This window comes from Thalassophryne amazonica, chromosome 3 (genome assembly GCF_902500255.1).
Source record: "Thalassophryne amazonica chromosome 3, fThaAma1.1, whole genome shotgun sequence".
NCBI lineage: Eukaryota > Metazoa > Chordata > Actinopteri > Batrachoidiformes > Batrachoididae > Thalassophryne > Thalassophryne amazonica.
This window is the reverse complement of record NC_047105.1, coordinates 60,588,255-60,603,829: the sequence shown is the minus strand read 5'-3', so window position 1 is coordinate 60,603,829 and position 15,575 is coordinate 60,588,255. Positions and strand designations below refer to the sequence as shown.

Here is a 15,575-nt window from a genome sequence, read left to right as displayed (position 1 = left end):
CCTCGTTTTGACTGACCTATACCGTCGGCCGGAGGGTAGCAGGTCAAACAGGTGGTTGCTGGGGTGGGATGTGTCTTTGCTGATGCTGGCAGCTCTGCTGAGGTAGCGAGAGCTGGCAATGTCTTCCAGACTGGGCAGAGAACAACCAGTGATCCCCTGGGCCATTTTGATCACCCACTGCAGCGCTCTCCTGTCTGCTCCTGAGCACCCCCCGTACCACGCTGTGATGCAGTACGTCAGGATGCTCTCAATGGTGGCTCTGTAGAACAACACCAGAAGCTTCTCTTCCAGATTGTTTCCCCTGAGCACCCTCAGGAAGTGGAGTCGCTGCTGGGCTTTCTTCACCACCACTGTGGTGTTGGCAGTCCAGGAGAGGGTGTCAGAGAGCTGCACTCCCAGGAACCTGATGGAGCTGACCCTTTCCACACAGTCCCCTTGGATGTAGAGCGGGGCTGTGTCAGCCCTGTTCTTCCTGAAGTCCAGGATTATTTCTTTTGTTTTTGTGGTGTTCAGCGGCAGGCTGTTCGCTGAACACCACGCTGTCAGTCGATTGACCTCATCTCTGTAGTCAGTCTCAACCCCCCTGAGATGAGCCCAATCACGGTGGTGTCATCCGCAAACTTTACGATGGTGTTTGTAGGATGGGTCGGAGAGCAGTCGTGCGTGTAAAGGGTGAACAGGAGGGGGCTCAGTACACAGCTTGAGGGGAACCGGTGCTGAGTGTGATGGTGGAGGAAAGGTGGGGGCCAAGTTTCACGGACTGTGGGCGGTTTGTGAGGAAGTCCTTGATCCACTGGCAGATGGGGTGGAGATGCCCAGATGTGTCATTTTCTGGGCCAGGATCTCCGGGATGATGTGGTTGAAGGCTAAGCTGAAGTCCAGGAAGAGCATCTTCACATAGCTCCCCTGGTGCTCCAGGTGGCTCAGCGCAGTGTGGAGAGCTGTGGTGATTGCGTCATCTGTGGAGTGGTTACCCCCTGTAGGCAAACTGGTGGGGGTCCAGAGTGGGAGGCAGACAGGCTCTGATGTGCTGAGCGTCCTGCCCCCTGCTAGTAGCTCCAGTTTACTACATGGCTTCCAGCACAGACGCAAGATGAGAGGAGCCACAAAGTTCAACTCTCTACTCAATCACAATGCTGCCGTCAAGCGGAGGTCTTGGAAAATAAAGCAATGCTGAGTTATGGTTTGGTGTATAAATCAAATGAATACTGATAGAATAACTCCATTAATGTCAATTCTGTCATTTGTGCAAAGTTAAGATATAGCATATCTTTTAATGTTGAATAATGCACTAATTCTGAAGTTTTGTAACAAACAGTTACAAAACAATCTGAGTAAAATGTGCCTCCGGTAACACTGATTGGTTGACGCATTCATTCTATGTAAACCAACACGTTAATGTGAGGTGTGTCGTGTGTTGGTGTTTACAGATAAATGTGCTTTTGTAAAATATGCCATTTTTTATTTGTAAAAAAAGGCTTTTTCGAAAAAAAAAAAAGCCAAGTTATAATTAGATAACTGTTTAATATAACTGGTGTGAAAATAAATAGAACACTGCCATGATCTACTGGTGCCAGTGCGAGTTTTGGCCCTTTTTCAGCTGATTTTTCATTTGTGCGAGAATTTTTTGGATCGCACCGAGTTTCAGGTTAATCGCACGTCCTGCATCGTTTAGTATACATGGAGTAACGAGCTGCGTTTAACATCTCACGACCACCTCCTGATCGGCGATTGTATGGTCAGATGAAAATCAAACCTGTTTGATATTCTGGTCAGCCGTCGTGAGGGTATCCCGCTGCTGAAGCGCTACAAGCATCCAACCTCCTGCACTATGCCTGTGTAAACACCACAGACATGTCTTGTAATGTTTTTGTTTTTTCTTTTTAAACTTTGATGTCTCCCATCAAGAGTTTTTGTAAATTAAGTTTGAAAAAAAAGCTTCTGTTTACGTTTTGCTTCTGGAAACATGAGTCTGACATGTGGTTTTTGAATGTACGTGTGTGAGAACATAAATCGTGCGCTCTGAACTTTTACACCGTGCGGTTCTGTAGTACAGTTTGAGCTGGAACCGAGTACAGTGATTGAAAATATCAGCCCAGCTTCAGGGCGAATACTGCCATGAACAGTACAGGCCAGTAGATGGCAGTAGAGTCCTTGAAAACTTGCCAAAACAAAATTCCAGATAATCTGTGTTGCTACGTTTAAGATGCGTGGAATTTAATAAACGCAAACACAATAACATCTATAAACCCAGAGAATGTATTCACGAGAGCACTAGAGTTTAATGCTGTTGTCCGTGGAGCCTGATCAGAGTGTCTCAAACCATTTCTCATTTCCACACTAAAACCTTAAAAATTAGCGCATTACTTTAAATCTAAAACATATATCTGATATTTTCACTTTATAAAACTTCAGATGTCACGTTAATTTAAATAACTTGTCCGAAATTAGTTTGGTTAAAATTTGAACCATAAATTAAAAATGTATGCCTCTGGATGACTTGGGTGATATTGCCCATGTATCAGTATGGGGTTAAAAGAATTGAGGGTTTTTTTGTGTGTGTGACCAGTTCTCCTTTGCTTGCAGAGGATACAGCGGTTTCTTCTAGATACAGCTCTCTTCTGTTTGCAGAGGATAGAACTACACATCTGCTGCAAAACATTTAACAGGTAGGTGCTCAATTTAAATTTTATAAGTGTTTGTAGCTGTTCAGCTTGGTTTACCACATTAACAGTCTAAAAATTATCAGACAAAAATTTATCAGAAGATAAATAGTCCAGTAATGGTTTTCTAAGTTATCTGAAAAGATAATCCGATAATGAAAACATTATCTTCGATAATTATCGGATTATCAGAACTGTGCCCACCACTGACATGGGAATACCACAGCAGACTCATATTGGAGCTACAAGTTGATTTGGCACAAATCTGACACCGGTCGCCCTTCCTCACACAACCCCACATTACAAGGAGAATGGGCAGGGGTGGTGTTGAAATGCAAACTTTCTGCTCAGAAAACAAGCTCTCTAACCACTGAGTCACTTCACTGACTAATGTGTACATCTCTGCAGTAATGAAAAATTATTTCATTATAAAATATAATCTCTGGCATCTGTCTGTATTGGGAGACAATGGAGCTGCAATGTGGGTCAGTTGGTCGTTGGGTTGCAGCGCCTTCTATGACTGTGTCTCAGCAGCAGCGAGAAGAAGATGCCAAAGAGTGTTGGTGCGAGCATTCAGCCCTGTTTCACCCTGCTCTTGATTGGGATGGGTTCCGAGGATGAGCCATCATACTGGACAGTACTTTTCATCTCCTCATGGAAGGACGTGATCATTTTCAGTAGCTTGGGAGGGAATCCAATCATCTGGAGTAAGGTGAAGAGACCTTGTCTGCTGACAAGGTCGAACACCTTTGTCAGATCGATGAAGGCGATGCACAGGGGTCGGCGTTGCTCACAGCACTTCTCCTGGAGTTGTCAAAGTGAGAACACCATGTAGACTGTTGATCTTCCAGCTCTGAAGCCACACTGTGCCTCAGGGTAAACCCTTTCGGCGAGAGACTGTAGGCGTTTCATGGCAACTCATGCAAAGGCCTTGCCAACAGTGCTGAGCAGGGAGATTCCGCGATAGTTGTTGCAATCATTATGGTCACCTTTGTTCTTATACAGTGTGATGATATTTGCGTCTTGCATTTCTTGGGGCACTGTCCCTTCTTCTCAGCACTGTAGCAGGAGTTCATGGAGGTGTTGAGAGGTGTCTTTGCCGGCCTTGATGATCTCTGAGGGGATGCCATCGCTTCCTGGTGCTTTGCCACAGGCAAAGGAGTTGCATTATAAAATATAAACACTCAAATAAATCTTCACTCTTAAGGCCCCTTTACATAGTAGGAATAAGTACAAATCAGGGCAAATCATGGCGGAACAGCTTGCATTAGCGAACCACAAAAACATCGAGCCGACGCTCAGGCATGAACGAACGCGCTGCAACGGTGTGGTGCACGCGAAGGTGTGGTGCGAGCAGCTGGGATGTGGGGCACCACATTGTGCCGCTGATGTGGAGAACAAAAAAAAAAAAAATCAGCCGTATAATTAGTGAATATCACTGGGTTGATATACCGTTAATAACACATAAAAGGGGATGCAATACAGAACCCCATGGTTGAATAACCCTGGTAAAAAAAAAAAAATGGCACTCATGAGATTCAAACCTGTAAGCTCTGATTACCAGATGGAAACTTTACCACTGGGCTACAATCACTGTCTTATAACATGAGCATGAAATGGCTAAAATCAACAAGATTTTTTTTAAAAAGAGAAAAAAGCGCCGTGATAACTGACCAAATGACGTTTGTTACAGCGTATTTCTGCTGATACGTGACTGAAAGTGGTGTATTTGCCGCACTGTTGGCTTGTCATGTAGTCCTGACTGATGGTCCGTTTCTCCAGCCCGTCGCAAAAGTGATATGTTTTTAAGTATTTCCATGTGAGGACAGCAAAACACGGTACGTGTTCTGCCGCTGTGACATCCAGGACCAGAGATATCTCAACAGCTATTGGCAGCTAGCCACGCCCCCGTCCGTTCAGCGCACAGACCATGGTGTCACTCTGTGATCAGATGAGAGGCGCCTTGCCTACGGGTTGGTGCGCGAAGCACACGCACACACGTGTTGGGTGGGGGAGCACGCAAAACACACGCACACATATTGTGCGGGGAACCGACACTCTGGCACGCCACATGCGTACTTGGCAACTTCACAGTCGTGGGGGCACTTAGACAAATTTCACAGCTCAAAAGTGATCGCCTGCTGTTTTCGTGCTGACAGCACGAATGGCCACATTTTCGAAATGCCAATTGAGCAGTGTAGATGTTCTTGTGTCACCTGGAATTTGGCCAACACTTGCCGCAAGAGGGATCGAATGGACTCTCACAGGGGGCACACGCACACACACACACATATACACTCAACAAAAATATAAATGCAACACTTTTGGTTTTGCTCCCATTTTGTATGAGATGAACTCAAAGATCTAAAACTTTTTCCACATACACAATATCACCATTTCCCTCAAATATTGTTCACAAACCTGTCTAACTCGGTGATAGTGAGCACTTCTCCTTTGCTGAGATAATCCATCCCACCTCACAGGTGTGCCATATCAAGATGCTGATTAGACACCATGATTAGTGCACAGGTGTGCCTTAGACTGTCCACAATAAAAGGCCACTCTGAAAGGTGCAGTTTTATCACACAGCACAATGCCACAGATGTCGCAAGATTTGAGGGAGCGTGCAATTGGCATGCTGACAGCAGGAATGTCAACCAGAGCTGTTGCTCGTGTATTGAATGTTCATTTCTCTACCATAAGCCGTCTCCAAAGGCGTTTCAGAGAATTTGGCAGTACATCCAACCAGCCTCACAACTGCAGACCACGTGTAACCACACCAGCCCAGGACCTCCACATCCAGCATGTTCACCTCCAAGATCGTCTGAGACCAGCCACTCGGACAGCTGCTGAAACAATCAGTTTGCATAACCAAAGAATTTCTGCACAAACTGTCATAAACCGTCTCAGGGAAGCTCATCTGCATGCTGGTCGTCCTCATCGGGGTCTCGACCTGACTCCAGTTCGTCATCGCAACTTCGCACAGCCATTGAAGAGGAGTGGACCAACATTCCACAGGCCACAATTGACAACCTGATCAACTCTATGCGAAGGAGATGTGTTGCACTGCATGAGGCAAATGGTGGTCACACCAGATACTGACTGGTATCCCCCCCAATAAAACAAAACTGCACCTTTCAGAGTGGCCTTTTATTGTGGGCAGTCTAAGGCACACCTGTGCACTAATCATGGTGTCTAATCAGCATCTTGATATGGCACAGCTGTGAGGTGGGATGGATTATCTCAGCAAAGGAGAAGTGCTCACTATCACAGATTTAGACTGGTTTGTGAACAATATTTGAGGGAAATGGTGATATTGTGTATGTGGAAAAAGTTTTAGATCTTTGAGTTCATCTCATACAAAATGGGAGCAAAACCAAAAGTGTTGCGTTTATATTTTTGTTGAGTATATATATATATATATGGAACATAGGGCACCCTAGGCAACTGCCTATGTTACTTATGCCTAAAAACATCTTTGGCTTTTAGGTTTGTTTGATGTAGTTACTGGACATAACCTCCGCCAAGTAAGTTGGGCAGAGGTTATGTTTTCACTCGTGTTGGTTTGTCTGGTGGGCATAATAAATAATTAAAAAAGACACTAGACTATTTAAAGAATGGTGTAATATTCATACCACTTTACATATACGTGAACTTTGAGTTGGTTCTCTCGTTGACTGTAAATTATTGTTTTTTTATATATTGAAGGCATACTGGGGAAATAGGTGACAGGTGATTAATAATGAAAATGAAGGAGAAACTGAAAAAAAAATTTCTTATCAACTTACTATTGAAATTTATTGCATTTTTACCATGCAGGATACGGTGCACCCGCAAAGTATTCACAGCGCTTCTCTTTTTCCACATTTTGCTATGTTACAGCCTTATTCCAAAATGGAGCAAATTAATTTTTTCCTTCAAAATTCTACTCATAACACCCCATAATGACAACATGAAAAAAGTTTTGAAATTCTTGCAAATTTATTATAAATAAAAAACTAAGAAATCGCATACACATAAGTATTCACACCTTTTGCTCAATACTTTGTTGATGCACCTTTGGCAGCAATTACAGCCTCAAGTCTTCTTGAATATGATGCCACAAGCTTGGCGCACCTATCTTTGGGCAGTTTTCCATTCCTCTTTGCAGTACCTCTCAAGCTCCATCAGGCTGGATGGGGAGTGTCAGTGCACAGCCATTTCAGATCTCTCCAGAGATGTTCAATCGGATTCAGGTCTGGACTCTGGCTGGGCCACTCAAGGACATTCACAGAGTTGTCCTGAAGCCACTCCTTTGATATTTTGGCTGTGTGCTTAGGGCCGTTGTCCTGCTGAATGATGAACCGTCACCCCAGTCTGAGGTCCAGAGTGCTTTGGAGCAGGTTTTCATCCAGGATGTCTCTGTACATTGCTGCATTCATCTTTCCCTCAATCCTGACTACAGTAAAACTCACCTAAACTGTCATTGTATAAACCGGATATTCATACTCACCGGACAAAAGCAAAAGTCCTGTATGGTTTTGCATGTAAAAAACACCATATATAACGGAGTTTGTACAACGGATTTTTGCTCACATCGGACAAAGCGTGCCATCCGATCGCAATGAATTCCCATGAAAAAACACTCACATGTACCAGACAAAGCAGTCTAGACATGTCCAAAAACAGCTGTATGAAATGAAGTTCAGCACTGGCACGATTTGAGGAAAGTGGGTACCGTATTTCCTTGATTAAAACACCAGCCATTTATTTTTTCAAACCATGCGCAGACCTGGCACCTAAACAAGGCAGGCAATTATTAAGAAAATGCTGCCTGCACTGTAATATGGTGTTAAGTTTCACACATATGTGTGCCAAACCAAAGACTGCCACTGTAGATCACAGCCCTCTGCGTGGCTGTGAAACCGTGCACTTTCTTTAATGACGGAGAGAGATTGCAAAGGCTGCGATTTGTCACGTTTATGTTTTCACTCCTTCCTCTCCTGTCATATTTTAAAAGTTTTTGCAGTGAGTATGGCGATTACATGTCGATCGTGGATCAAATACGTTTGACAAAAATGTCCGCAAATATGACCAACTTTACAACAAGGAGTCAGAAAAAGACGCTCAATGACCTGCAATTCATTGAGGGAAATTGTACATACCGTACTGTTGGTTTGGAGGTTGATGAGTGTATAAAGAAGTGGAGCTCATTGAAGAACAAATTAATCCAGACAAAGCCACTGATCCTGCGGCAAACTGCAATAAGACACAACGGAGAACTTTAAAACGGTCAAGTGCACGTTGTTGTCATTGCATTGCTACGGAGTTACGGAGCTGGAGAAGCATAAATCAGGCTTTAGAATTTTAAGGTTCCACTATGCAGCGGACTTACAAAAAAAGAGTGACATTTTTAGATGACGTTTTGACTGGCCATTAAATAAGGGAGGTCCGTATTCAATGTCATTTAATCAAGGAAATGCATAACCCTAATTGGTGCTGGAGATTCCTGATAGATCGTTCAGTGCCTCCAAAGTAGCCGACCTTTTTATTTTATGCAAAAAATATATGGATTTGATTCATGTTTTTACGTCAGCCAAGCTTGAACCTTCGTGCGCATGCATGAAACAGATCGCTGTGTGGAGCCGGGACCGTCGTGTGCAATTTCACAAGAGCTGGACATCAGCCATTTTCCGGCAGATTTCACTTTCAACAAGAGATTTTGTCATGGAAAGCCGCGCGGAGGCTTCGCGCGTCACGACCGATTCGCTGATGAAGCGAGACAAAGGAACACCTCTGTTTCGGAGTGTTAGAGGACAAGTTGGGACAAGCCTATCTCGGCTTTCAGTGCTTACCAGTCGAGTGAGTATAAGAAAAATTGTGGAGAGCTGGGCTTGTCCCAACTTGTCCCAGCTCTCCAAAATTTGCAGTGCTACTGCATCAAATTTTGCCAGAAACTGGGCGACAGACAGGTGGAACCCATTCGGAAGATTCAGACAGCTTTCGGTGGCTTTTCAGTCGTGTGACTATCCGAGAAATTGTGGAAGAGGTGAGCATCATTTTTCGGAGTCCAGCATGTCCTGCGAGACTTCAACACGAAGTTACTTTTACTCCGCTGTCAGCAGCTTTGGCATGAATTTCGCCGCCTCTCTTTTCATGGCCAAATCTTCTGTCACAATGGAATGTGCCGAAAAGTGCTGATGTCCACCTCTTCCGCAATTTCTCGGATAGTCACACGACAGTCCCGCATCACCACAGCGTTCACTTTGGCAATGACCTGGTTATTTCGGCATGTTGATGGCAGACCAGAGCGTGGCTCGCTCTCGATCGTTGTGCGGACGTCTTTAAACCAGTTGTACCACTCCTTAATCTGTGTGATGCCCATAGCATCATCACCGAAAGCCGTCTGAATCTTCCGAATGGTTTCCACCTGGCTGTCGCCCAGTTTCTGGCAAAATTTGATGCAGTAGCGCTGCTCCAGTCGTTCCGTCATTTTCCTTGCAATGAAAAACCGCCGAGAGCGGACGAGATGCTATTTGGCCTTTTGCAGTCTGTGGACACAAATAAAGAGACAAAGTATCTATTTGGAATTTTAAGTTTGGCAGCTCGGAAATTGATTACCAAAAACTGGCTAAAAACAACCCTGAATGATTGGCACAACATTGTCTATTCTATATACATAATGGAAAAAATCACTATGTCTAACAGACTTCAAAATGACAAATTTGAAAAAATATGGGCAAAATGGAAAGCATATGTAAGGGTAATAAAGCCAGAATTTGTATGATTCGTTAATATTTGTATATGGAATACTGTTATGGTCAAAACTGTACACCCTCAGTTAATGTTTGTGTTTTGTGTTGACATGCAAAAGAAAATTCTTTAAAAATAAAACGCCGAGAGCACTACACGACCTCACACAAATGCTGCTTGCCAGCAACTGACTCAATCGACAGGCATGAAAAAATTCACGCATGCGCACAAAGGTTCAAGGTTGGCTCATGCAAGCACGCTTGATTCAAATCCATCAGGTTTTTGAAAATAAATAAATAAGGTCGGATACTTTTCTAACAGACCTTGCCTGTATGTATATATATATATATATATATATATATATATATATATATATATATATATATACATATATATATAAAATAAACCCCAAAAAAATTCTAATTCAAACTCTGATGGCACAAATTTACTCCCATAAGAAATATCTCATGTATGATCAGTGGAAAAAGGAGGCACTTGAGTTCAATTTTGAGCTTCATGGCAAAGGCTGTGAATATTAATGTGCATGTGATTTCTTAAGTTGTTTTTTTTTTTTATTTGCAAAAAAAAAAAAAACCAACAACAACAAAAAACTTTTTTCACATTGTCATTATGGGGTATTGTGTGTAGAAATTTGAGGAAAAAAAATTTGTCATTCATTTTGGAATAAGGCTGCAACATAAATGTGGAAAAAGTTAAGCGCTGTGAATACTTCGGTATGCACCGTGTATCAGGTCCTTACAGTACTCAGTTTGAAATATGGATCAGAGGCATCACAGAGGAAATAAAATTGGTCAATTTATTTTCTAATGAAATCAGAAGGCTCCTCACTGAATATGTTAAACACCTCAGCCGAGCAGTGTAACTGGTACAGACAGGAAAACAATAAATACTAAACAAAGCCAATATAATTAAATAAAAGGGTAAAGCCTATGTGGGTTTGTCTGAAGTTTATTCAGAGTTCCTCCACTTAAATAAATAAACTTAAATAAATATTAGTCCATTTTTAAAATGAACTAAGATTCAAAAATAGACCATACTGTAGGTCATAACAGCCTATTAAACTTTTTAAAATGTTTTTCCTCATGTACACTGAAAATGAATAAACAAACCTAAAACAGTCCTTGGCATATCCATTAAAATAATATTTCAGAATCGACTGCAAACAATGACCACAAGCCTCCAAGTTTCTGGGGTGTTGGGTTCTCACTCTTGCACTCAGCTGACAGCTTCTCTAAGATGGGTTCAATTGCTGAGATACCCACAGAACTGTTACTGTCCTGAGACCAGTAGCTCAGAGGTGTGAGCAAACAGCCAGCAGCCTTCCTATCATTGTTCACCTCCGGTTTCAAGCTGCTCCGGATGTTAACTCTGTTCTCATCACAATGCTCCCAGAGAAGTGTGGAAACATTTTGTTGTTTGATGCAGTTTTCATCTGAGACCATCCCAGACCCCTTTCTTGGCTGTGAGAGCGCTAGAGGTCGCTTTGTGCGGCTCCGAGGACGTCTGAGATTGCGTTTCCTCTTTCCTTTCAGGCTGCAGGGATCCTGAGGGGAAATTGTAACCTGATTTTGTACTTGGGTGTCTGATGTAGATGGAAGCAGACTGGCTTCAGGCTTGCTGTCTTGCTGGATACAAGAAAATGGTTTTGCCATCCCTGGTGACGTCTGGATGGCACAGTCCATTAGGGTCACATGCTCTGGTTTGACCGAATGCTTTGAGACTAAGGCACTCAGCAAATTTAGAACCTCTTCAAGCATATTTTTTTCTCTCTCCTGCTCCTCTCTCAGAGTCACCATGCTGTTTTTTAAGCTGTTGATATTTGATCCAAGTTCTGCGGTGATGTCTCCGGTCTGAAACAGTCAAACAAGATGTTATTACCAGACACAGCTGTCTACCACCAAAACTGAATTTCCACCAGTTATGTCTAGAAATAACTGGAAAGCAATTTCATCGTTTTGCCTTGTTTTGAATACCCTCAAACTGAAGTTAAAATGTCTCCAATGAAATGTCTGGATTGTTTTATTTTATTTCTATAATTTAATGATGCACAGATCAAAAGTGACAAAACTGGGAGCTGTAAAACAAAGCTGCAATAAATACTTCATAGCCAATTTATCACATGTTTTTAAAACAATAATCAACTAAACATTTTGCCCATAAAATAAAATAGTAAAATGCTAAACATAATTGTCTGTCCCAGTGTGTTGTTTTCATGTTATAATGTCAAACCAACAGTCTAAAATCCCAACACTGAATTCAGTTAGTTTAAAGCAGCAAATTCTAATAAACAAGATTAACAGTTGGCAGTTAATGTGTTGTCGATTAGTTAATTTCAGCATCAACAGACCTGTAATAACACTGAAGATAATTTATATACTGTTCACCTTGTCCACTCTTTCCTCCAGATGTGTCATCAGCCCTTTCTGGGAGGTCACATTATTCAGCAACGCCTCAAACTGCTGTGAAGTGTGGCTCTGTAGACTGGCAAGATTATTCTGCACTGGGAATGAATTAAATAATAGGATGTAATAACCAAACAAATCCTTTTAACTTGTAATTCAGAATTTCTAAAACGGATACATAAAAATGTAGTCCAAGAATATGACGTTTGGGGAAAGACTGCCATCTACTGGTAATAACAAATGACTGCTAACTACTGTTTTACATTATCAGTTATGTTCAGATGGAAATAAAAAAGCTGATTAAAAAAAGATTGATAGATCTCATTTTGACACTTACACGTTGATGCAAAATTGTTAAATCCTTCTAGGATTGTTTTGCATGCGAGTGTATTTGACTCCGTACTGGTGAGCAACTGCTTCACCTGAAAAATATTTCAGTATCTTTTCCACATCACTTTCACAAAAGAGGTGCTACATAAGAACAACAACAACAATAATAATAATAATAGTAATAATAATAATAATACATGCCTATAAATACTTACATTGTTGAGAGTTTCTCGAAAATGTACACATTCCTTGGCCAAATTGTCACTGTTAAGGCAAACAACAAAGCAATGACTTAGGTCTTGTTTCAAAATATTATTTCAGGTTATTAATAAATTTGCTTAAACCTAAAATGCAACTTTATTTTTGATCATGAATACCTGTCATTTTTGTCTTTTACTTTTTTCCGGTACTCTTCAAATTTGTCCAGTATACCAGGAGCTCTTGTTTTATCTTTCCCTTCCACTCCAAACAGGAGAGGTTTGGTGTGATAATTGGTTGAAAATCTTGGGTCACTGGCCTAAACAGCGAAAAAACACTGGAATTAAAGAACATATATTCCGTATAAGGGTGATTCTTTAACTACGGGCACTATTGGCCTTGTAAATGTAATTTCCACCACACCATTGCCTTACAATATAAAGCGCCTTGGGGCAACTGTTTGTTGTGATTTGGCACTATATACATGTGCTCTGATGTCACTGTTTATCTCCATAGATACTACCCAAACAATCTTTCATACAAACTGTTTAAAGGGACATTACAGTGTTGTGGTGGAAATTACTGCAATAGTGTAGGACTACATTTTGTTTAAAAAAAAATCACAACAGTTGTATGACACTGAATACCCCAATTATGTTTTGATTATTTTACTGATATTTTATTCAGAGATATTTTAAAACATTAGAAAAAATGTTCCTTTACCATTCATTTTTATCATTGAAGATCAAAAGTCTGGGTGTGGGACAAGCACAAAACGACAATATTTGCATATAATGATGCTGAAAAAAGGTGAAAAAGTCATCATAGACTACTAGAACAAATTTCTTAACACACTTTCATTGTAAAGATAACTATAAAAGTGTGAAATTTCCCCTTTTGTCTGTTTTTCATACAATATGATCAAAGGACATAAGTGCCCGTAGTCTAAGAATCACCCACAAAACTGTATCTTTCCTTTATAAATCTAGTTGCTGGTGCAAGGCCACTCCTGCCCATTCTCCATGTAATGTGGACATGCTGATGATTGGTTTTTGTCAACTAATTATTTTGTCACTATTTTTAAAGTTATAGTGTCATTAAACCAACATATCAGATTTCTTCATGCATTTAGGTAACAAAATGTCCATTTCACAGAAATAACTATAATATAAGACAAAGCAAGATCTCAGCCTTACCTCCTGAGAACTCTGCTGGGATGTCCTGGATGACAAACTCATATCCTGAGATGTGCCCTGAGAATTTTCAGGCCAAAACTGAGACCCAAAGAAAATCTGTGAGTCTGAGAAAGTAGAGTAGCCGCTGGTAGACACATTCCTGTTTGGTCAAACCAGTTTGAGGAGTGAAGAAAACAAACAATTTCTTTGAGAAGGAAACAGAAAATAAAAATACTCACAGAAAATAGCTAAACAAAGCATAATTTGTATATGGTGATACTGCATGAGTTAATTGTGCTTTAAAATGACTAGGATTTAACAAAACATAGTTAAGAAAAAGGAATATGTCCAACAAGCATCAGAAAGTGTCATAAATATAGAACCATGATGATTTAAGGTTACTAAAACTGTGTATACAACCCCTGGCAAAAATTATGGAATCACCGGCCTCAGAGGATGTTCATTCAGTTCTTTAATTTTGTAGAAAAAAAGCAGATCACAGACATGACACAAAACTAAAATTTCAAATGGCAACTTTCTGGCTTTAAGAAACACTATAAGAAATCAGGAAAAAAAATTGTGGCAGTCAGTAATGGTTACTTTTTTAGACAAAGCAGAGGGGAAAAAATATGGAATCACTTAATTCTGAAGAAAAAATTATGGAATCATGAAAAACAAAAGAACGCTCCAACACATCACTAGTATTTTATTGCACCACTCTGGCTTTTATAACAGCTTGCAGTCTCTGAGGCATGGACTTAATGAGTGACAAACAGTACTCTTCATCAATCTGGCTCCAACTTTCTCTGATTGCTGTTGCCGGATCAGCTTTGCAGGTTGGAGCCTTGTCATGGACCATTTTCTTCAACTTCCACCAAAGATTTTCTATTGGATTAAGATCCGGACTATTTCCAGGCTATGATATTGACCCTATGTGTCTTTTTGCAAGGAATGTTTTCACAGTTTTTGCTCTATGGCAAGATGCATTATCATCTTGAAAAATGATTTCATCATCCCCAAACATCCATTCAATTGATGGGATAAGAAAAGTGTCCAAAATATCAACGTAAACTTGTGCATTTATTGATGATGTAATGACAGCCATCTCCCCAGTACCTTTACCTGACATGCAGCTCCATATCAAATCAAATCAAAATCAATTTTATTTATATAGCGCCAAATCACAACAAACAGTTGCCCCAAGGTGCTTTATATTGTAAGGCAAAAGCCATACAATAATTACAGAAAAACCCCAACGGTCAAAGAGACCCCCTGTGAGCAAGCGCTTGGCGACAGTGGGAAGGAAAAACTCCCTTTTAACAGGAAGAAACCTCCAGCAGAACCAGGCTCAGGGAGGGGCAGTCTTCTGCTGGGACTGGTTGGGGCTGAGGGGAGAGAATCAGGAAAAAGACATGCTGTGGAAGAGAGCAGAGATCAGTCACTAATGATTAAATGCAGAGTGGTGCATACAGAGCAAAAAGAGAAAGAAACACTCAGTGCATCATGGGAACCCCGCAGCAGTCTAAGTCTATAGCAGCATAACTAAGGGATGGTTCAGGGATATCATCAATGACTGTGGAAATTTACATGTTCTCTTCAGGCAGTCATCTTTATAAATCTCATTGGAACGGCACCAAACAAAAGTTCCAGCATCATCACCTTGCCCAATGCAGATTCGAGATTCATCACTGAATATGACTTTCATCCAGTCATCCACAGTCCACGATTGCTTTTCCTTAGCCCATTGTAACCTTGTTTTTTTCTGTTTAGGTGTTAATGATGGCTTTCGTTTAGCTTTTCTGTAAGTAAATCCCATTTACTTTAGGCGGTTTCTTACAGTTCAGTCACAGACGTTGACTCCAGTTTCCTCCCATTCGTTCCTCATTTGTTTTGTTGTGCATTTTAGATTTTTGAGACATATTGCTTTAAGTTTTCTGTCTTGACGCTTTGATGTCTTCCTTGGTCTACCAGTATGTTTGCCTTTAACAACCTTCCCATGTTGTTTGTATTTGGTCCAGAGTTTAGACACAGCTGACTATGAACAACCATCTTTT

General features: G+C 41.1%; 1 protein-coding gene across 1 annotated transcript; it reads right to left on the bottom strand.

Annotated features, from left to right (window-relative positions):
- Positions 1 to 3,236: 3,236 nt before the first annotated feature.
- On the bottom strand, positions 3,237 to 13,796 carry LOC117507771 (interactor of HORMAD1 protein 1). The gene is made up of 7 exons (XM_034167577.1): positions 13,543 to 13,796; positions 12,526 to 12,665; positions 12,364 to 12,412; positions 12,156 to 12,240; positions 11,801 to 11,916; positions 10,574 to 11,266; positions 3,237 to 3,467 (listed from the first exon to the last, which is right to left on the bottom strand). The coding sequence occupies exons 1-7, from the start codon at positions 13,582 to 13,584 to the stop codon at positions 3,237 to 3,239; spliced, it is 1,356 nt and encodes a 451-aa protein (XP_034023468.1). The 5' UTR covers positions 13,585 to 13,796.
- Between the last annotated feature and the right edge of the window lie 1,779 nt (positions 13,797 to 15,575).